This window comes from Cherax quadricarinatus, chromosome 25, assembly GCF_038502225.1.
Source record: "Cherax quadricarinatus isolate ZL_2023a chromosome 25, ASM3850222v1, whole genome shotgun sequence".
Classification (NCBI taxonomy): Eukaryota; Metazoa; Arthropoda; class Malacostraca; order Decapoda; family Parastacidae; genus Cherax; species Cherax quadricarinatus.
The window spans coordinates 35,043,586-35,067,247 of record NC_091316.1 but is presented as its reverse complement, the minus strand read 5'-3'; the positions used below and the strand labels follow the sequence as shown (position 1 = coordinate 35,067,247).

Genomic DNA, 23,662 nt, shown 5'->3' with positions numbered 1-23,662 from the left:
ACTAATCTACTTCACAATATTCCTTATGGGAACAAATTCGGTCAGTACTGGCACCTGAACATACTTCTGGAGTGAAAAAATATCGTTAACCGGGGGTCCACTGTATAATAATTTTTTTGCAGATGTTGCAAGTGTATGGAACAGGTGGTAGGTTACTGAGAGCAGTTAAGAGTTTTTATGAAGATAGTGAGGCTCAGGTTAGGATATGTAGGAGAGGAGATTATTTTCTAGTAAAAGTAGGTCTTAGACAGGGATGCGTGATGTCACCATGGTTGTTTAACATATCTGTAGATGGGGTTGTAAAAGAAGTAAATGCTAGCGTGTTGAGGAGAGGTGTGAGATTAAAATATGCAGAATCTAATACAAAATGGGAGTTGTCAAAGTTGGCTTTTGCTGATGACACTGTGCTTTTGGGAGATTCTGAAGAGAAGTTGCTAAGGTTGGTGGATGAATTTGGGAGGAGATGTAAAGGAAGGGAAGTGAAAGTGAACATAGGAAAGAGCAAGGTGATGAGGGTAACAAGTGAGTTAGGTAATCAAAGATTGGCTATTAGATTGGAAGGAGAGAGTATGGAGGAAGTGAATGTGTTCAAATATTTGGGAGTGGACTTGTTGGTGGTTGGGTCTATGAAAGTTGAAGTGAGCCATAAAATTGATGAAGGAAAAAAGGTGAGTGGCATCTGTGGAGGCAAAGAGAGGACTGTATGAGGGAATAGTAGTACTAACTCTTACATGGGTGTGAAGGAGGAAGAGGAGGCTGGTGGCATTGGAGAAGTCGTGTCTGAGGGCAATGTGTGGTGTAAATGTTATACAGAGAATTAATAGATTGGAGATTAGGAGGAGGTGCGGGGTTACTAACAGTACGGTATTATCCAGAGAGCTGAGGAAGGGTTGTTGAGATGGTTTGGACATTTAGAGGATGAAGAAACTATGATGACTTTGAGGGTAGCTTGGACATCCAGCAGGTGTGAGTGGGGGCAAATGGTTTTTAGGACTTGATGAGCTGTTGGAGTGTAAGCAAGGTCACATATTGTGAAGAGATTCTGGGAAATCAGTTAGCTGGGCTTGATGTGAAGAGATTCTGAGAAATCAGTTAGCTGGGCTTGAATCCTGAAGGTGGGAAGTGCAGTACCTGCACTCTGAAGGAGGAGTGGGGATATTTGAGGTTTGGAGGGGCATCTGAATTGTAATATTGGCATGCCTGTAAAAAGACAGTGATGGAGTGAATAATGGTGAAAGTGTTTTCTTATTCTGGTAACCCTTCCTTGGTGGGAGATGGTAGGTGTGTAAAAAAAAAAAAGGGTACACCCCTTTATGCTAACCAGTACAGGTTAGCCATCACTAATCCGGTAGTCAGTTATCCAGTTCCATCAGTAATCCGGCACTAATTTCAGCTAGCATAATTTCAAATTTCATCATTATACTGACTCAGAAATTGTGCAGATGGTTGTAAATCCACAGCAGCAAGCCAGTAGAGGAGAAAGCAGTGATGAAAATGAGGAAGATGTATCAGAAAGTCTCTATTGTTGGTTAATTAAGTGTATTCTAACCTAACCACTCTGTAATCCGGCACACTACAGGTCCCAATGATGCCGGATTGGTGATGGCCAACTGTATCTTATTCAGATACTAGTTAGCATAATTTCTTTAAAAAAAGGTGGCCATCATTAAGAAAAATAGATCCAAAACTGCATGATGACTATTATAGCCTGTTTGAAACTTTGAATAACAAATTTACTATTTAACCCTTTGACTGTTTCAGTTGTATATATACGTCTTACAAACCAATGTTTTTGACGTACTAAAACACGTAAATTCTAGCGGCTTCAAATCAAGTGGGAGAAAGCTGGTAGGCCTACATGTGAGAGAATGGGTCTGCATGATGGGTGTGCACAGTATGAAAAAAATTGGGGACTCATTGGTGCATTGTGGGAATGCCATTTTAGTAGTCCTTGTTCACCATGCCTCGCAGTAAGAAGTACCTTACTCCTTGCTGAATTGGAGGTCTTCTGTTCCCAAGTGATAGTTTTAACACCAATGGAAGTGCCAGTGAAAGTGAATTCCATGGTTTTCAGGAGGGTGTGACCGAAAGCAGTGCCCAGGATAACGTAATTAGTGGTGAAAACCCAGATGACCCACAACCTTCCACCTCTGGTGCTGTGCTGTCTCATTCACATTCACCTGTACCAGGGCGAAAGAGGAAACTATTTCCCTGTGTACAGGACCCAGATGTGAGCAGTGAAAATGATAGTGATAGTGATTTCCAAGCTATTGAAAGCACTTCGAGTTGCAACAGTGAAGGGTAATATTCTCCAGTGAAGCGGCAGTATGTGCAATGCAGCATGCACTCTAGTAGTGTGCTATATGCCATTCCTAGGGGCCCTACAACAGGAACTGTGATAATGAAGATGATATTGTGACAGTGGGGATGGCTAATGTGTGTGGGGCAGCAGGTGGTGGTGGTGTTAGTGGTGTTGGCAGTGGCATGCCTTGTGTGGCACCAGGAGTGGGCCATGCTGGTACCCACACTGCTGACTCACCCCAGTCCCAACAAAGCCCACCCTCAACTGCCCCCACACTCCCACAACAAAGACCACCCTCAGCTACCCCCCACACTCCCACAACCTTACACAACCTACCAGCAGACAGCATCTGGGATAGGCAGCAAGGTGCCAGTTTTGTTCCCAGTCCCCATCACTTTGATGGAATACGATGATTGTGTACACTTGGGAACAGTACCACTGAACTGGAATGCTTTCAGTTATTCTTCGATGAACCCCTGATGGAAATTGTCAGGGAAAGCATCATATACTATGAGTACACCATGGCAAACACAATTCTTTCACCAAGATCATGGCTACACCAGTGGAAGGACATAACTGTGGCAGAGATGCTTATGCCACATGCTTATAGCATACTGCCACCACATATTGGTTGATGGACCACCTGATATCAACCCCAGGTTTCAGTGATATGATACCAGTGAATCGATTTCTGCTACTGTTACATATGCTACACTTCTCAGACAAAACAAGACCTGACAGAAACGACAAGTTATATAAGATCAGGAATGTGTTTATGTACCTGAAACAAAAGTGCTGTATGTATTTTTATCCCTTCAGGAAGCTTGTTATTGATGAGTCTTTGATTTTGTTCAAAGGCAGACTGTCATTCAAGCAGTATATACCAAGCAAGAGGAAACGCTTTGGTATAAAATTATTCGTACTGTGTGATTGCAAAAGTGGTCTGATTTTGGATATAATTGCATGCACGGGCAGTAATACATTGCAAGATACCAGGAAGTTATTGGGTATCTCTGGTGATGTTGCTAGAACAATGATGGAACCATATCTTAGTAAGGGGCATATATTATATAGTACATTGGTACCTCGAGTTTCGAACAGCTCCCAATTAGAACAATTATGTAAGTGTATTTTTGTAAGTGCTTCTGTAAGTGTATTTTTGGGGGTCTGAAATGGACTAATCTAATTTACATTATTCCTTATGGGAACAAATCCGTTCAGTATCGGCACTCGAACAGCCTTCTGGAACAAATTAAATTCGTAACTCGAGGTACCACTGTACTGATAACTGGTACACAAGCCCCTTACTCAGTGATTTCTTGCAAGTGAACATGACAGACGTATGTGGCACAGTGCATGGAAATTGTATGCATATGCCTAGGTTCGATGCAGGCACTCACAAAGGTGAGGTGCAGGCATTTGCTGCCGATGACATCATAGCATTTCGGTGGCACGACAAACATGATGTCACATTGTTGACATCAGTTCACCAAAGTGAAATGGCAGACTGTGGCAGGCAGAATAGAGACCAATGAACCCATTCTAAAACCTGCAGCTGTGATGGACTACAACCTTAATATGCACTTAGTGGACAAAGCAACATGCATATTGGGTTTGCTGATTGTGTTCGCAAGAGTTACATGTATAAGTGGTACATAAAACTCTTTTTTCCATCTTCTTGACATTTCCATGCTGAATGCTTGTAATATAGTATATAAGTTGAAGACCAACAACAAACCGAAATATGGTGAATTTTGTTTCAGTCATCAGACAAATAATATTCAAGTAACAAGCAACAACATGCGCAATAGACCAGCGGCCACGAAATTATCAACACATACCCTCTCATCTGAGGCCTGGTGATCACTACCCCACACAACTGCCTCCTACTACTTTCAAGAAAATTACTCAGAAGAGGTGTTGTGTCTATGCACATACCACAAAATGGCCACAAAAATGCAGAGACACTCATTTTATGTCTGAGGAGTATAAAATACCACTGTGCTTATTCCAATGTTTCAAAGAATTCCACAAGCTGCAGCAGCTATTGGAAAGTGCCCAGTGACTACATTTGTATATTATAGAACAATAGTAATATTTTTTTTTATTGTTGGTTTGTGTAAACAAACTAACAATGGACATCATAGGCCAAACAGCAACTCTGTGATGTATTGGTTATGAATGACCATGACTTACCATAAGAAAATGCCACAGAAAATTTGTATAAAGAAAGAATGGAACAATACATAGATAACCCACACTTAGGGAACTGAGACTTATGATGACATTTTGGTTCAACGTGGACCATTAACTAGTCACACAGAAACATGAGGTGAAGGGAGTTAGAATATATATGAGAGGCGAGGTGGGGATGGGAGTATTGTAGCAAAAAGAGGGAGCACATCAAGAGGACTCTTAATCGTAAACTTTGGACGCTTTCTAATCTCTGTCCTCTTGACCTTGGTCTTGTTCAACATTTCCATGTTATCTCACTCATTACCTTATTTCTGCAGTCTTCCTTTAACTCATAAATCTGGTACAGTTGAACCCCGAGTTTTGAATGTCATGACTATCGAATGCTTCAAGTTTCGACCGCTTTTTTTGAACCAATTTTGTCCTGACTGTCGAACGTGCCCCATCTTTCGAACTGCCGGGTACCAAACCTGTCCACCTGCCTGCTCTGTCCGTGCCCCCACGTAGGTGTCGTGAGCCAGTCTGGCTTTGTTGATGCTTGAGTGAACACTAACCTGCATGCTCATTCAAACATTTTTCTATTACATAATTCATTGTGTTTGGTGCTTGTGCAACTGTGAAATAAGCTACCATGGGCCCAAAGCAATTAGTGGTACCCCTGTGGTAAAGAAAGTGAGAAACACCATAGATGTGAAGAAGGAAATAATACAAAAATATGAGAGTGGTGTGCGACTTGTCAAGCTTACCAGGATGTATGGGAAAAACGAAGTCAACCATCGCTTCTATCCTGGCAAAGAAAGAACAAATCAAGGAAGCTGATGTTGCAAAAGGTGTTGATACGCTAACCGAAAATAGACCAGAGACAGTCGATCATGTTGAGAGGTTGTTGCTGGTGTGGATCAAGGATAATGCTATGGCAGGTGATAGTATTTCTGAGACAATTATTTGTGAAAAGGCAAGGCAGTTGCATGCCGATCTTGTAAAGAAAACTCCTGGAACCAGTGCTGATAGTGAATTTAAGGCCAGCAGAGGCTGGTTTGACAGATTTAAGAAGCATAGTGGCATACACAACATTGTAAGGCATGGTGAGGCAGCCAGTTCAGACAAATGGGCTGGTGAAAAATTTGTGCATGAATATAAGGGGTACATAGAAACTGAAAAATTCAAACTCCAACAAGTGTTCAGTTGTGATGAAACAGGCCTGTTTTGGAAGAAAATGCCAGAGAGGACCTACATTACTCATGAGGAAAAGGCACTCCCAGGACACAAGCCTATGAAAGACAGGCTGACTCTTTTTTGTGCTGATGCTAGTGGGGATTTTAAAGTGAAGCCTTTACTGGGGTATCACTCAGAAAATCCCAGTATTTAAGAAAAACAATGTCATTAACCCTTTCAGGGTCCGTGCTGTAGATCTACGGCTTTACGTTCAGGGTCCAAACCGTAGATCTATGCCAAAATTCTAGCGGCGTCAAATTTAGCGTGAAAAGGCTGGTAGGCCTACATGTGAGAGAACGGGTCTGTGTGGTGTGTGTGTGCCATAAACAAATTCTAGGCACCTGCATAGCATTGTGGGAGCGCCGGCTCAGTTACCTTTGTTCACCATGCCTTGTCGCAAGGCAGCTCTCACTCCAAGGAAAATTGGGACTCTCCTCTTTCCATCTGATAGTTCTCACTCTGATGGAAGTTTAAATGAAGACGAATTCTTTGGCTTTGATCAGTTAGTGACTGAAAGGAATGACCAGGATATCGATAATAGTGCAGAAAACCCTGACGATCCTCAACCTTCTACCTCTGGTGTGGGCACGCCTCAGTCACGCTCAGTTGTACCTCATCGCAAGAGAAAACTATTATTTTCACGTGGCCAGGCCTCTGACTTCAGTAATGATGATGATAGTGACGTGGATTGTGATTTTATTGCTTTTGACGATCATTCGAGTAGTGACAGTGAGGAAACATATTCACCAGTGAAGCATCGGCATATACGCTGCTGCATGCGCTCGGGTAGTGTTCCCTATGCAGTGCCCAGGGGACGGAGTACATCCCGGAGTACATTCCGTGGCCCTACACCAGGAATAGACAATGAAAGTGAGGATGATGTGGCTACACTTGGCATGGATAGACCACAGGCATCAGTAGGTGGTGGTAGTGGTGATGGTAGTGCCAAGGCCACGCATGACTCACCAGCCCAGGCTGGGACCCACACTGCTGACTCCTCAGTTCAAGGACAAAGTGGAGTGTCAGCCACCAGCCCACCACAACCACAACTACCAGCACAACCAGCTTATGATGTCCAGTATCCACCAGCAAACTGTATCTGGGATTGGCAGCAAAATCCCAATTTTGTTCCCAAGCCCCACCAGTTTGATGACTCAAAGTGGAATTCTACCTACTTGTCCCCTTGGAAACACTGCAAATGAACTGGAATTCTTTGAACTATTCTTTGACCAGCCCTTGATGGAAACTATTGTCAGGGAAAGTAACAAGTATTTTGAGTACACCATGGCAAATACTACGATGTCACCACAGTCGAGACTACACCAGTGGAAAGAGACAACTGTTGCAGAAATGTATTTGCTTTTTGCAATAATAATGCTTATGTCTCATGTCTATAAGCATAATATAAAATCATACTGGTCCACAGATCGGCTAATTTGTACCCCGGTCTTCAGTGAAGTCATCCCAGTGAACAGGTTTATCATACTGTTATGTATGTTGCACTTCTCTGACAAAACCAGGCCTGACAGAAGTGACAGGTTATACAAGATTAGAAATGTTTTTATGTATCTGAAACAAAAGTTCAACATGTACTATTATCCATTCAAGAATCTTGTACTTGATGAGTCTTTGATTTTGTTCAAAGGTAGACTGTCATTCAAACAGTATATACCGAGCAAGAGGAAACGCTTTGGTATAAAACTGTTTGTACTCTGTGACTGTGACAGTGGCCTGGTATTTAATATTGTTGTATACACGGGAAGTAAAACATTGAAAGATACTAGGATGTTATTGGGTATCTCAGGTGACGTAGTGAGAAGCATGATGGCTCCTTATCTTGGTAAGGGGCATACATTATAACTGATAACTGGTACACAAGCCCTTTACTCAGTGATTTCTTGCGAGTGAACAAGACAAATGTGTGTGGCACAGTGCATTCTAATCATAAACATATGCCCAGGTTCAACGCAGGCACTCATGGTGAAGAGGTGCAGGTGTTTACTGCCAATGATATCATGGCATTATGGTGGCAAGACAAACGAGATGTCACATTGTTGACAACCATTCACCGTAATGAAATGCAAGACAGTGGCAAAGTTGATAGAGTGGCTAATGAACATATTCGAAAACCAGTGACAGTGATTGATTATACATAAAAAGTGCGCTTGGTTGACAAATGTGATATGCAGATTGACTTTGTTGATTGTGTTCGTAAGAGTTACAAGCGGTACATGAAACTTTTCTTCCATCTCATGGACATTTCAATGCTCAATGCATATAATATGTACCAAGTGAAGACTGGCAACAGACCACTGTATGGTGAATTTTGTTTCTTTTGTCAGACAACTCATAATGAAATACCAGGTAACACCTGCTATACAAAACCGTCCTCGAACTCTTCAGGATATACCCAAGCATTTGAGGAGGGAAGGTGATCACTTCATAATACAGCTTCCTGCAACCAAGAAGAAATTTGCTCAGAAGAGATGTGTTGTCTGTGCACAAACAAAACGACGGCAACAAAGATGCGAAGACACTCGGTTTATGTGCGAGGAATATAAGGTACCTCTGTGCATGGTGCCTTGTTTCAAGGAGTTCGACAAGCTGCAGCAGTTCTAAAAACATGTCCAGTGATTGTACATATGTAAATATATGATAGAACATTAGTATTATACAAGATTTGTGCATGTTTATTGTAATAAACAAAAGTGGTAAACAATATTATAATAATAACTTTAGTGCAGTTAGTGTTCAATACAGTGAATTTATATATATACATTATATACAGTATTGGGGTCTCAGGCCCCAAATGTTACTAGGAAAAGAAAAACTTAGAAAAGAAAGAAAAAAGTATAAAAATCATAAAATAAAAAATGCAAGTTGGTGGAAATCATCGATGTTGCCACCACCCGGTCATTTTGGGTCAACTTCTCTCAACTGTATCTCAGTAAGTACTGATCAGAAATTTTTGTTTTGTTTTATTATCTTCACAAAAATATACTCTTTAATTCTGTAAGTTTTTTTTTTTTTTTAAATTTCTTGGACACTGGGGCACCCCTTCCGATTTTGGCCTTGGACCCTGAAAGCATTAAGAACAAGTTGTGCCTTGTGGAAAGCAAATAATAAGGCATGGGTCACAAGGCAAATTTTCAAAGAGTAGGTCCATGAAGTGTTTGGCCCAAGTGTGAAAAAATGCCTCCTAGAAAATAATTGCCACTCCAGTGCCTCCTGTTACTGGACAATGCTCCTGCACATCCTCCAAACTTGGTAGACCTACTGTCTAGGGACTACAGTTTCATCACAGTGATGTTCTTGCCTTCTAACACTACTACTCACCTCTAGCCCATGGACCAGCAGGTCATTTCTAACTTCAAAAAAAAAAAACTGCACAAAAGCAGTGTTTGAAAAGTGCTTTGAAGTGGCCTCAGACACTAAGTTGACCCTAAGAGAGTTCTGGAGGAATTACTTCAGTATCTACACCTGTATAAACCTTATAGGTAAGGCTTGGGAGGGAGTGACTTCCATGACTTTGAACTCTGCTTGAAGACAATTGTGGCCACAATGTGTCATCCAGAGGGATTTTGAACGGTTTGAGGCTGACCCTGAACCTGCCTACCCTTTGCCTGTTGTGGAAGGTGTTGTGGCATTGGGCAAGTCCATGGGGTTGCAGGTGAGTGGCAAGGATGTGGAAGAGTTTATGGAGGACAACAGGGAAGAACTAACCACTGAAGAGCTGGAAGAGCTTCATCTGGAACAGTATCAGACCACAGCTCAGGAACTTGCTTCAGAGGAGGAGGAAGAGGGCGTGGATGAGGTGCCTTCTTCAAAGATTAAGGAGATTTGTGCCAAGTGGAATGATGTGCAAACATTTGTGGAGAAGTACCACCCTGAGCAAGCCGAGACAAGCCATCTTTGCAACAAGTTCAATGACAGAACCATGTTGCATTTTAGGGAAATCTTAGAGGTGCCAGAAACAGAGGACTGTGGACAGTTATTTTGTGAGACAGGGGTCCAGTGACTATCAAGCTGGTCCTAGTGCCATTAACCCTTAAACTGTTCAAATGTAGGTCTACGTACATGTGCGGGGGGCTCCGAACGTAGATCTATGTTTTTTTACATGCTTTCAAATGGGGAAAATCAAGGTCGGAGCGCTACGCACGTGAACATAGATCTATGTTATGACAGTTTAAAGGTTAAAAGACAAAGAAGGGAAGTAGCCCCAGAGAGGGCTTTGCTACCAGAAGTCTTTATGGAGGGGGATTCCCCTTCCAAACAGTAAGCCCTCCCTCACTCCTCCCTATCTTCCAGATGCCATCAACAATCTTCAGTAAAAGTAAGTATAAATGTTATTTTATACGTTTATTTAAATTTTTATTTATCAATTTCTAATTGTACTATGTATGTTTGTTGTGTGTATATAAAACCATAATGTAATCTATATAAAATGTATTTTTTTTTTTTTTGCGAATATGTTTGGGTTTCTGGAATGGATTAATTGTATTTCCATGATTTCTTATGGGAAATATTGCTTTGACTTTCGAACATTTCGACTTTAGAACTAGCTTCTGGAATGGATTAAGTTCGAATCTCGAGGTTCCACTGTATCCCTCTTCATCCCATCATTTCCTCCAAGGCTTTTCTTGGAGGTGCATAATTAAGAGAGAGTTGAGGGGTGCCCAGGCCTGCCTGTTGAGTCTGCAATGCCTAGCATGGAGCTGAGGGGAAGGCCTGTAGCTGACTGCTCACGTGTGGGTCTCGTTACATCACGGCTAGTAAGGGATCCCTACTATAAGTACCTGGGATTATGTAAATGTACTACACAAGTAACACTATTGACACTTCTGTCTTATTCTTTTGCCTCTTGGCTGGCCAAAACAAACGCTTCTTTTTTTGATGCTTTTTCACCCATCAGTCAGATGTTCGGCAACATCTGACCTGTAAGTTACTAAGTCTTGAGGTTGAGCCCCTCATCACTAATGTCCCTATTGATGATCTTAATTTTCTTAGGGTGAAAGTCAATGAATGGTTACTTTATCTCCCTGTATTCCAACTGATGTCTTTCTTGAGCTTATTCCCATTTGTGTGGGCACTCTTTTTTCCTTTCAAGGTAAATTTTATTCCCAAACCTCTCATGTTGCTATGAGCTCTCTTCTATCCCCTGTTCTTGCTAACCTTTATGTGAAATATTTTGAAATTGTTCTAATTCCTACTGTTGAAGAGTGCCCTTCCCTCTGGCTTCATTATGTAAATATCTTTGCTCTTCAGTCACATAACTCTTGTCTCTTCCAACTTTTATTGATGCACATAACAATCTTGCTCCTTCTATCAAGTTCGAAACTAAATGGGACTTAAATTCTGTTTCCTTTCCTGGATGTACATGTCCAATGCTCAGTGAAAGGCATTTCTTTTACTGTTTATTGCACAGTAGCATGTATATTCACTACTTTTTGTTATCATGCTTCCTCTGTTAAGAAAAGTTTTCTTATTTCTCTTTTTCTTCAGGACCTTCACATCTGTGATCCTTGGTTTTTTGACTTGGAAATTTCCACTCTACAGTTCATTCTCTCGCCTTGGCTACACTTCCAGTTTTATAAACTGCATACTCGCATATTAAACAGACTTTCTTTTCTCTCAAACACTCTGCTCCTGTGAAATCTCATGTTCTTTGGTTTTCCTATACAGTGGACCCTTGCCTAACGAACGCATCGCATAACGTTAAATTCGCCTAACGATACATTTTAACGCTAACATTTTGCCTCGGCTAATGCTAAAAAACTCGCCTAACGATACTCGTTCTCGGGTACCAATTAATATTGTTAGGCGAGGGTCCACTGTACGTATTTCCATTTTTTAACCCTTTCACTGTCCCGAACCCCGATCTGAAACTTGTCCACACTGTCCAAGAATTTTCAATTTTTTTCTTATGAAATGGTAGTAAATGGTAATAAAACAAAAAGTATGACACTTGATAGAATATTGATGAAATTACACTTCAGCAAATTTTGCTGTGTCAGTGATATTTACGCATCAGTGATTTTGCCCACTTTGAGTCCTATTTTAGGCCAATTACATTGTTCCAGTCAACCAAATTCTTGGCTATTTTACTAACATGTCTTCCATTATATTGGTTGAGCACAAAAAAATCGCCTAATCAACTATTTCAGCTGCCCACTTAAGTGATCAGAAATTGGTAATTTAGCCAATTTCACACAAATTTCAGAATAATCCAGTTTCAAAATAGGGTCCAGAATAAACAATGCAGGCATTCCTGGCACAAATAATAGTTCCTCTGTTTATTAGTTACATTCCCAGGTTTTACATATGATTTTTATTCATGGAAGGATTTTTACTCACAAAAAATAGAAGATTTACTGTTATGCAATATTGTAATAATTGTATAAATAATATCAGTGCATTTGTGAATGCATATTAGACCCACCATTATTGGACAAGTGACGTGATATGTTTACTCTTAAATATCGGCAAAAATCAAACATTTCTGCTACTTTGAGGAAGGAAAATGTAGCTCAGTGAATGTTTGGTGAATGTATGTACATTCCTCGTCAAGAAACTCAGGACAACAACCCAAGATTTCAAGTTTATCGGAAACCCACCAATAAAAATAATCTCACACACTTCTATTCCAGTCAAGATACCAAGACCAAAAGAGGCATCATCATCGGGTTTTTCCTAAGAGCATACCGAATTTGTAGTCCTGAGTTTCTTGACGAGGAATGAACATACATTCACCAAACGTTCACTGAGCTACATTTTCCTTCCTTTTTCATCAAACACTGCAAGAAAAGAGCCTTCAGATCATTAATTCTCCACGCACCAACACCACTCCCAACAGAGTTATAATTCTTCCCAACAGCCAGGTTGCACTGAACATTTCAAAAGTACTTTCACAAGCTAACACCAGAGTCGCCATCACTTCTAGCACTTCAATAAAGGATCTAACCAGAACAAAATCCAAGCCCCACGAACCAGTCAACGCAGGAGTGCACACTATACCTTGTGGAGGCTGTGACAAGATTTATGTAGGTGAAGTAGCAAGAAACCTCGACACCCGCCTCAATGAACACATTTACGCATGTAGGAACGATAACTTGAACAACGCCTGTGTACAACATCGAAATTCTACCAATCATCTCATGAAATTCAGAGACGCCCAATTAGTGATTAAAGAAACTAATTTCCGCAGACGCAAGTGCCTCGAATCAGCACTGATCGCTTTTTCGAATACAATTAAACAAAACAACGGCAGCTTCACCATCTCTGAAGTCTTAGCAAGAATCCTCCTGAAAACAGTAAACCCTGCCATCACATAGTCTCTCCTGTTATACTACACAAAGCACATTACAGAGAGTGAACACTGAAACAGGCTGCCTCTTTCTAGTCTATATTTGTCCAACCTATTTTTGTTACCCAAGTAATAGCTTTTATATCCTTTTACTCATGTACGAATTAATTGCTCTACCATATTGTATTACTACTACTACTTTTGTCACTACTACTACTACTACCACATCTAAATGGTACCTCACTAGTACTGCACCTCACTCTGAGCCTTTATATACCCTCTGTGTCCATGTATTTGTAATGGCTTGATAAAGCTCCTGGAGAGCGAAACGTTGCCACAATAAAATGTCACATTAGTTGCACTTGTGTCCTTTTACTTTACATATTGTCGGTAATTCTACCAACTTTATTACAACCCCTCTTCTGCCCTCTGACTAATGCTTTTATTAACTCCACCCCTTCTCCTAATTTCCACACTCCGAATTTTCTGCATAATATTTACACCACACATTGCCCTTAGACAGGACATCTCCACTGCCTCCAACCGTCTCCTCGCTGCTGCATTTACCACCCAAGCTTCACACCCATATAAGAGTGTTGGTACTACTATACTTTCATACATTCCCTTCTTTGCCTCCATAGATAACGTTTTTTGACTCCACATATACCTCAACGCACCACTCACCTTTTTTCCCTCATCAATTCCATGATTAACCTCATCCTTCATAAATCCATCCGCCGACACGTCAACTCCCAAGTATCTGAAAACATTCACTTCTTCCATACTCCTCCTCCCCAATTTGATATCCAATTTTTCTTTATCTAAATCATTTGATACCCTCATCACCTTACTCTTTTCTATGTTCACTTTCAACTTTCTACCTTTACACACATTCTCAAACTCATCCACTAACCTTTGCAATTTTTCTTTAAAATCTCCCATAAGCACAGTATCATCAGCAAAAAGTAACTGTGTCAATTCCCATTTTGAATTTGATTCCCCATAATTTAACCCCACCCCTCTCCCGAACACCCTAGCATTTACTTCTTTTACAACCCCATCTATAAATATATTAAACAACCATGGTGACATTACACATCCCTGTCTAAGACCTACTTTTACCGGGAAGTATTTTCCCTCTCTTCTACACACCCTAACCTGAGCCTCACTATCCTCATAAAAACTCTTAACACCATTTAGTAACTTACTACCTATTCCATATACTTGCAACATCTGCCACATTGCTCCTCTATCCACTCTATCATATGCCTTTTCTAAATCTGAGAATACAACCATAAAAAACATATGAAAATACATCGCAAATTCACTGTTTTAAACCAAAAACACAGTCGCAGTGTTTTCTTCTCATACATTGCGTGCTGCAGGATTTTTTTTTATGTGGTGCACACTTTCCACATAGACCCATTCTCTCATATATAGGCTTATCTGAGTGAGCTGAGCTTTACTCTGGCACCAGTGACCTCAAAAACCATAGTACTACAGCATGGCCAGTGAAGTGGTTAATCTTAACAACACCCTCCATTTACAAAGTGACATTGTGACTTTGTAAATGGTCAAGTTAGATTGAAATGTCATTGTAAGCTCCTCTCTACTATGTGTGGGTTATTTGTGTATTGTTCCAGTCATGGTATTGTGCTTTTTTGTTCCTTAGACGTCAAATTTACTTTTCGCTAAACTAATACCCTTTGTAGTAATCAAGTTCATACCTCTTCTCTTGTCATTGATGCTCTGTTTCCTGCTCCTCTTTTTTTTTATTATCACACTGGCCGATTCCCACCAAGGCAGGGTGGCCCGAAAAAGAAAAACTTTCACCATCATTCACTCCATCACTGTCTTGCCAGAAGGGTGCTTTACACAACAGTTTTTAAACTGCAACATTAACACCCCTCTTGTCCTCTCCAGTAGTACTTTGGAGAAACCAGCTGCTCTCTTTCTGACATTTAAAGAACACAAAAATGTTAGCCTTGCTTACACTAATAATGCTCTTTTCTGTTATGTTAGAGATCATAGTTGTCCTATTAACTAGTCCTCTGCCAGAAATATCTACCCTTCTTCTAACCTTCACAGATGCCGTCTTGTTGAAGCAAACTTTCCTTATGTGACTCTCAGTCCTTACTTTGTCTCAGTAGATGCTTTCCTTTCTCAATATATTGTCAAATGCTCCAAATTTTAGAACACTTGTGACTTGAGCTGATCTTTATCTCCACCTTTCCTTACCTCTTCTTCTTTCCTATATTTTCTTTGCCTTTCCTATCTTCTGCCTAAGTGGGTTCTGTCTTTTGGGGTTTTGTCCTGCTCAGATTTGGTCCTAGCCTCGTGGGCCATTAGCTCTCCTGCTTTGCTCCTCTTTTTCTTACACTACCTCCACTATTACTATTATTTCTTCATTAAGTCTTCACCCTTTGACCTCCCTTTTCTCACTACCACTACAGTACTACCTTCTTATTTATTTATTTATTTCCAATTTGAGCACACATACAGAGGTACAAAAAAATACAGATAAGAGCAGCATGCCAAAGCCACATATACTATGCATAGCATTACGGGCTGGCTTAAAATTAACTTAAGATTAACTAAGCAATGATGAAATCAGTGATAAAACATTAATGTAAACAGATTACTATAAAGCACAAGTGAGTATTACAAAGACAGGTCATATGGTTGCATTCAGTCATATGAAGGATTCTGTTAGGTAGTGTATTTAAAAAATAATAGTTAGATTCGGTTTTAGGTTTAACATTTATGTGATATAATTATGAGAAACATTTAAGATATACAATTTATAAGGTTCAGTTATTCAGTATTTATTTGGTTTTGGGTGAGTAAGTGATCTTTGAGAAGAGACTTGAATTTATAAACAGGTAGTGTTTCTTTTATATTTACAGGTAATGAATTCCAAATTTTAGGTCCTTTTATGTGCATTGAGTTTTTGCATAGTGTGAGATGGACACGAGGAACATCAAAGAGTGATCTGTGCCTTGTGTTATGGTCATGTGTTCTGTTGAGGTTGGCAAGGAGATGTTTGAGGGGAGGGTTAATATCAGAGTTAAGTGTTTTATGTATATAATAGGTGCAGTAATAAGTATGGATGTTTTGTATGGTGAGTAGGTTTAGTGTATTGAATATTGGTGGAGTGTGCTGCCTGTAGTGAGAATTTATCATCATTCTAACTGCAGCCTTTTGTTGGGTAATTAGTGGTCTGAGATGGTTAATTGTTGTTGAGCCCCATGCACAAATTCCATAGGTGAGATAGGGGTAAATAAGAGAGTGATATAGGGCCAGGAGGGCTGACTGTGGAACATAGTACCGTATCTTCGATAGTATGCCTACAGTCTTGGAAATTTTCTTAGAAATTTGTTGTATATGTGTATGAAATTTGAGTCTATTATCAAGGTGGATTCCTAAGAATTTTCCCTCTGTTAGTTTTGTGATAGGTGATCCGTTTATCATTATGTTAAGAGGGACATCTGTAGCTCTGTTACCAAACTGAATGAAGTAGGTTTTGTCAATGTTTAGTGTAAGTTTGTTAGTCCTCATCCAGGTAGATATTTTCTGTAATTCGGTATTTACAGTATTGGCTAGCGTGACTGGGCTCGGGTGAGAGAAGACGTATGTAGTGTCATCTGCAAATAGTGTGGGTTTGAGTAATTGCGAAGCATTTGGAAGGTCATTTATGTATAGGAGAAAGAGAAGAGGGCCAAGGACACTTCCCTGTGGGACACCAACTGTAATTGGTTGCGCAGAAGAGTTTGCCCCATTTGCGTACACATATTGGCTTCTGTTGCTGAGGTATGACTTGAGGTAGTTGAGGGAGTGCCCTCTTATACCATAGTGTGACAATTTTACGTGGAGCAAGTCATGGTCAACTGTATCAAAAGCTTTACGTAAGTCAATGAAGATCCCCAGTGGGACTTCTTTTTTCTCTATTGCAGTGTATATATGTTCTAGCATGTGTATAATAGCATCATTAGTATTTTTATTAGGCCTGAATCCAAATTGGCAGGGGTTGAGTATGTTTTGGGAGATAAGGTAGGAGTAGATTTGTTTATGAATTAATTTTTCGAAGATTTTTGAGAGAGGGTGTAAGTTGGATATTGGCCTATAGTTATTCAACTCTGTTTGGTCTCCTCCTTTGTGGATCGGGGTGACCCTTGCTATTTTGAGTACTGTAGGGAAGGTGGAGGATTCAATGGATTTGTTAAAGAGTATTGCAATGATTGGTGATATCACTTGTGACACTTTTTTGTATATAAAGGGTGGTAAGGTATTTAAATCTCCTGCCTTGTTTTTTAGTGCGTTGATAATAAGGGAGACTTCGTATGGGTTAGTCGGAGCTAGGAACAGTGTGTTCGGGTAGTTGCCGGTGAGGTAGTCATTTGGTGGGGTATCTGAGCTTGGGATTTTATTGGCAAGGTTTTGTCCTATAGTGGAGAAGAAATCATTGAGTCTGTTTGCTGTTTCTGTTGGTGGGAGTTGGGGTTCATCTGATTTTGCTAATTTTATTTCGCTATTTCGTGATATCTTTTTTGTTCCCAGAATTTCTGATAGGGTTTTCCAGGTCTTTTTTATATCACCTCGTAAGTTGGATAATCTGTTCTCATAATACAATTTTTTTGCCCTTCTTATCAGGCTGGTTAGGATTGACGAGTAACGTTTTGTTTGGTCTCTGGTTATGTGACCCATTCTGTACTGTTTTTCATATTGGTGTTTTGTATTTATGGATTTGAGAATGCTGGGTGTTAGCCAGGGACTGTTCAGTCTCTTTGCTGTCATCTGTTTAGTTTTTTTAGGGCAGTGCTTGTTATAAAGGTATTGGGTTTTTTTTAGAAAATTATTAATACATTTGTCAATATCTGTATAGGTTTCTAGCTCAGTGTGCCAATCAATGTTTGCTATTGCTGTTGTGAAGTTATTAATGGCTGCCTCATTGTGAAGTCTGAAGGTGACTTTAGTAGTGTCTTGGGGTAGTTTACCAAGAGTTGTTATGAGGAAAGTAGGGTAGTGGTCTGTGGTATTATCTGTAATTATGCCTGATTTTAAAGGGGATATGGTGTTGGTCCAGATGTGGTCAAGTAGGGAAACACTAGTCTCTGTAACTCTTGTAGGTTTTGTTACTGTTGGTAGTAACATACAGTTACTCATTGTGTTTGTGAATTCAGTAACGTGTGGGTCCTGGTCTTGCAGGAGATTTATATTGAAGTCACCTGAGAGTAGTAAGTGATCTTTGTTCATGCGTGCATCAGTTATCATACTTCCTAGATTTTGACTAAATTGGCTAATGTTTGACTGTGGAACTCTGTAGATGTTTATCAATGTGAGAGGTTTTTGTAGGTACTTGGATTTGAATTTAGCTATTATATATTCCCCATGTTCATCCCTTGTGCAAGTATTAGTGATACATTCTAGTTGGTCTGAGTAGTATATGGCTGTGCCACCCCCTTGTTGGTCTGGCCTGCAGTTGTGTATGGCTGTGTAACCAGGAATGGCATAGACATCTGTACTATCAGGCTTTAGCCAGGTTTCAGTTAGTGTAATGATGGACATATTGGCATGTAAGGAATTTAGTAATGCTATGAGGTCATCGTAATGCTTGCTTAAAGATCTGATATTGTAGTTAAAGATAGTTATGTTGTTGTTGGCACTGAGAAGTGCCTTTGATTGTTCTGCAGTGTAGTAATTACAGTAACTGTTTGATTCATTTAAGTCATTAAATAAGAGGTTGGTATCAGGATCAATGCTTGTAATCATAAGATTTGTAGTGAATCTATAGTTTGAATTAAGTATAAAATAAAGTAAATAGTCTTAAGCTAAAAAATAGCACCTGGATTATTTAACAAATGTAAAATAATGAGCTAAGGGACTAATACAAATAAAGTGATGATCAAATAGTGGAGCTTGGGAATATGATAGTAGGTAGTACTATAAAGGTAATTTTTTAAAGTTAGAATTATAGTATAAAATTATAATATAAAAGGGACTAATATAGGTTGTGGTGAACAATAAAGTGGTAATCAAATAAATGAGCTTTGGAATATAATGGCAAAATTGTGAACTTATTCTACTTTAGCACCTGAGAATAGCACCTTGATTATTTTAACAATTGTGAATATATAAACTAGGGTAGTTATATAAAGCTAAAATAAAGGAGAAAATATATAAGGGACTAAAATTAAGTAATGGTAAGCAAAGTTAAATGGACAGATGGTAGGAATTATAATATAAACTTATAATATAAAAATACAATTTGAAATGGTACTTGCAGTTGCACTAGAGTCTGGTATAGGTTGTTGACAAGATCAAGATTATAACTAGATTTAAATTGACAAAATAAAATTCACAATTAAAGTACCAAAAGAATAATAGTAAAAAAGTAACAATGGTAATGTCTTGGTTATAATATGATAGTAAGATGGTAGACAGGTACCCAGGTACACAGGTACAAGGGATAATATAAAGGTTGGGGTTGAATATACCTCTACCACTCTTGCACTACTTTTTCTAGAACAATGAAATTGGCCAAAAATTGGGCTCAAAGTGGGCAAAATTGCCGATGTGTATATATTGCTGAGATTGCTAACTTTGAGAGAGTATAATTCCATAAGTTTTCCATCAAATTTCTTACTTTTGGTGTCATTACCATCGGGAAAAGATTATCATTTCATAAGAATTTTTTCTTTTTGAGTATTTTGCAACACAGAGAGACATTTCAGGATTTGGGGTCGCAACAGTCAAAGGGTTAAGCAGAGAGAACATTAATTTTATGACGTTTCACCCACACAGGAAATTTTTCAAGTGCAAAGAAATTCACCAAAACTGGAACAGTACACAAGTAACCCACATGTAGGAGAATAAAATTTATGACAAAATTTTGGTCTGTCAGACTGAAACATCATCATTAGTTTCATTCTCCTATGTGTGGGTTATTTATGCATTGCTCTCTGGTTAAGTTGTAGAGAGGTCAGTGATGGCCAACACTTGAGCTACTTTCTGTCGCAGCTAAATGATGTTATAAACCATAACACAGGCAGGGATAAAACTCAGTCAGTGAGTCACAAAACTTCAGACTGATGCATTAGCTACTGGGCCAGCTGGCTACAATAAGATTCATCCATCTAGGATTGTTTATACACCACAGGAAGGTTAGCATAGGCACCACTGTGACCACAAATTTAAGTTTTTACAGATGAATCTCCTGCCAGCCTGGCTGTGACATTATAATTTTAAATAAGATGTAGGCAAGCAAGGAAAATCTTTTTTTTTTTTTTTGGGGGGGGGGGGTTTATATACAGTGGACCCCCGCATAACGATTACCTCCAAATGCGACCAATTATGTAAGTGTATTTATGTAAGTGCGTTTGTACGTGTATGTTTGGGGGTCTGAAATGGACTAATCTACTTCACAATATTCCTTATGGGAATAAATTCGGTCAGTACTGGCACCTGAACATACTTATGGAGTGAAAAAATATCGTTAACCGGGGGTCCACTGTACTATTGGAATGTGAGCTGAGTAACATTTATGGAGGGATTCAAGGAAACTTGAATCCTGGAGGTAGAAAGTACAATGCCTACACTCTGAAGGATGTGTGGGGATGATACTGTTCTGAGGGTCATTTGAACTGTGATTTCTGTTCACTTTTGGCAAAATAGTTATTGAATGAATGATGGGATTTTTTTTTTTTTTTTTTTTTTTTTTTTTTTTTTATCACCCTACCTTGGTGGGAGGTGGCCAGTGCAGTAAAAAAAAGATTATGTAATTTATATTCTATACCTGTAATACTAAAATAACCCAGTGTAATTATTTATTAACTAAAACTGTACATCACTTTGTAACCAAGAACTAACTGCATGATTAAGTTACTTTCATTTAATTCAGCCAATTAGATTTCCAATAAATTGAGTATCTTATAAATGTTTTGGAAAGTTACTGAATCATGTTTACCTGAATTCATGGTTAATAATTTATGATTTAATAAATAGTGAATAAATGAATTCTTATAAACTATTATTATTATTATTTATGTAAATTTGTATATTAACAGATACAGGAAGTCATGTGAAGGATCTTGTTCTTGTGTCACTTCTCACTTTGGCACTAATTGGTTGCTTCAAGGCCTACCAGCGTAACCGAGAGTATGAAGGACAATTAAGTGACATGTTGAGGGTAAGATTTAATTACAGCTGCATTAATTCACAAAGTTTGGCAAGTTAAAATTGTAATTTTTATTCATTTAAGTACTTTTGACATGGAAGGAAACATGGAAGGTTATTAGTTAACGATAGAGAAAAGGAATTCTTCAAGGTAGGTGGCTTCATGCTGGTAAATGTCTGTTGGTCTGAGGAGTTGCCTTCCTCTTTCTTAGATCAAACTTGATTACATCCCATATGACTCCTATGGGTTTAATGCTTCCCCTTGAATATAATAAAACTCAGCTGGTCTTCCTAATCAACATCAGTGTGTCACTTTGCCTAAGAACAATAAATACAGTGGAACCTCAGCATGCAAACTTTTCAGGATACAAACTGTCGTTCGATTGATTTTTTGCTTCTGAACACAAATTTTCAGGATGCGTACTTCCCCCTCAAGGGAGGTTCCTTAACCCTTTCAGGGTCAAGACCCTCGATACTTAATTCCCACTCAGGGTCAAAAAATATTAAAAAAAAAAAAAAAAAAAAATTCTTATGAAATGATAGTTTTTTTTGTGAGTATTATAGGCCAAAAAAAAAAAAAATTGCAGTCAACACTTACCAAGATATGGAGGCGTGAAGTTGACAGAAATTGAAAAGCTTATGGCAACATCGCCGACTGCTGATCACCTGGTAATAGTTTATTTTGTTTTTCTACTTTTTTCTTTTATTTTTTAATATTTTATTTTTTCCAAGTAATTTTTATGGCCTGTGAGGCCAATATAAAGACTATTTGGTATATATTCACTCATCACTAGCATCCAAAAATCCATAAATATAAAGCACATATACGAAAAACAGTAGGGATCCTCTCCAAGATACGATACTACGTGTCGCAAACTGCACTTCTCGCACTATACCATTCACTTATATATCCATACCTCACCTATGCTATCTGTGCTTGGGGTTCAACTGCAGCAACACACCTAAAGCCAATAATAACCCAACAAAAAGCCACAGTAAGAATAATCACTAAATCCCATCTCTGGCAACACCCCCCCCCCCCCCACTCTACATAGATCTAAACTTACTCCCTGTTCAGAACATCCACACTTACTACTGTGCAATCTATATCTACAGGACCTTAAATTCCAATATTAACTTTGACCTAAAATTCTTTCTTGATAGTTGTGACAGGATCCACAGGCATAACACCAGACACAAACATCTCTATGACATTCCCCGTGTTCGACTAAACCTTTACAAAAATTCAATGCATTTCAAAGGACCTAAAAACTAGAACACCCTACCTGAAAACTCTAGAACTGCAGACACATTCATCACTTTCAAAACTACAGTTAGAAAACATCTTATCTCCCTGATCCACCCCGACAACTAACTACATGATAACCACCTGGTGGTTCACAATTACACTCACTCACCCACTGACTATAAACCCAGAAATACTAATCTTAATCTTAAAATAATAAATCCTAACTAGTCATTAGTTTGCCTATGATACTCTAATATAGACACTTTGTATTGTGCCAAAACAAAAGCATTCACATTGCTAAACTCAAAAATTATGATGTAGTCACTTAGCCTTAATACCATAATCTGTAAGGATTTAATGTTAAGAATTAATCTAAATCTGCTCAAAATTCCTAGCCAGGCTAGGTGTCCTAGTGGCCCCCTCTGTAATTAGTATTTTATAACATGTAAACCACACAATACCCAAAACCTGTAAACCCCACATTGTAACCCTTATAGAGAATAAACTTGAATAGAATGGGCCACATAACCAGAGACCAAACAAAACGTTACAAATCAATCCTAACCAGCCTGATAAGAAGGGCAAAAAAATTGTATTTTTTATTATTATCACACTGGCCGATTCCCACCAAGGCAGGGTGGCCCGAAAAAGAAAAACTTTCACCATCATTCACTCCATCACTGTCTTGCCAGAAGGGTGCTTTACACTACAGTTTTTAAACTGCAACATTAACACCCCTTCTTCAGAGTGCAGGCACTGTACTTCCCATCTCCAGGACTCAAGTCCGGCCTGCCGGTTTCCCTGAACCCCTTCATAAATGTTACTTTGCTCACACTCCAACAGCATGTCAAGTATTAAAAACCATTTGTCTCCATTCACTCCTATCAAACACGCTCACGCATGCCTGCTGGAAGTCCAAGCCCCTCGCACACAAAACCTCCTTTACCCCCTCCCTCCAACCTTTCCTAGGCCGACCCCTATCCCGCCTTCCTTCCACTACAGACTGATACACTCTTGAAGTCATTCTGTTTCGCTCCATTCTCTCTACATGTCCGAACCACCTCAACAACCCTTCCTCAGCCCTCTGGACAACAGTTTTGGTAATCCCACACCTCCTCCTAACTTCCAAACTATGAATTCTCTGCATTATATTCACACCACACATTGCCCTCAGACATGACATCTCCACTGCCTCCAGCCTTCTCCTCGTTGCAACATTCATCACCCA

At 39.3% G+C, this 23,662-nt stretch overlaps 1 protein-coding gene across 1 annotated transcript in view; it reads left to right on the top strand.

Annotated features, from left to right (window-relative positions):
• Positions 1–23,662, top strand: part of LOC128690043 (stromal interaction molecule homolog) — a 298,076-nt gene that overhangs the window by 83,023 nt on the left and 191,391 nt on the right. Inside the window, exon 6 of the mRNA XM_070088695.1 lies at positions 21,077–21,198. Coding sequence (XP_069944796.1) covers positions 21,077–21,198 — 122 coding nt within the window. The remainder of the gene's footprint in view (positions 1–21,076; positions 21,199–23,662) is intronic.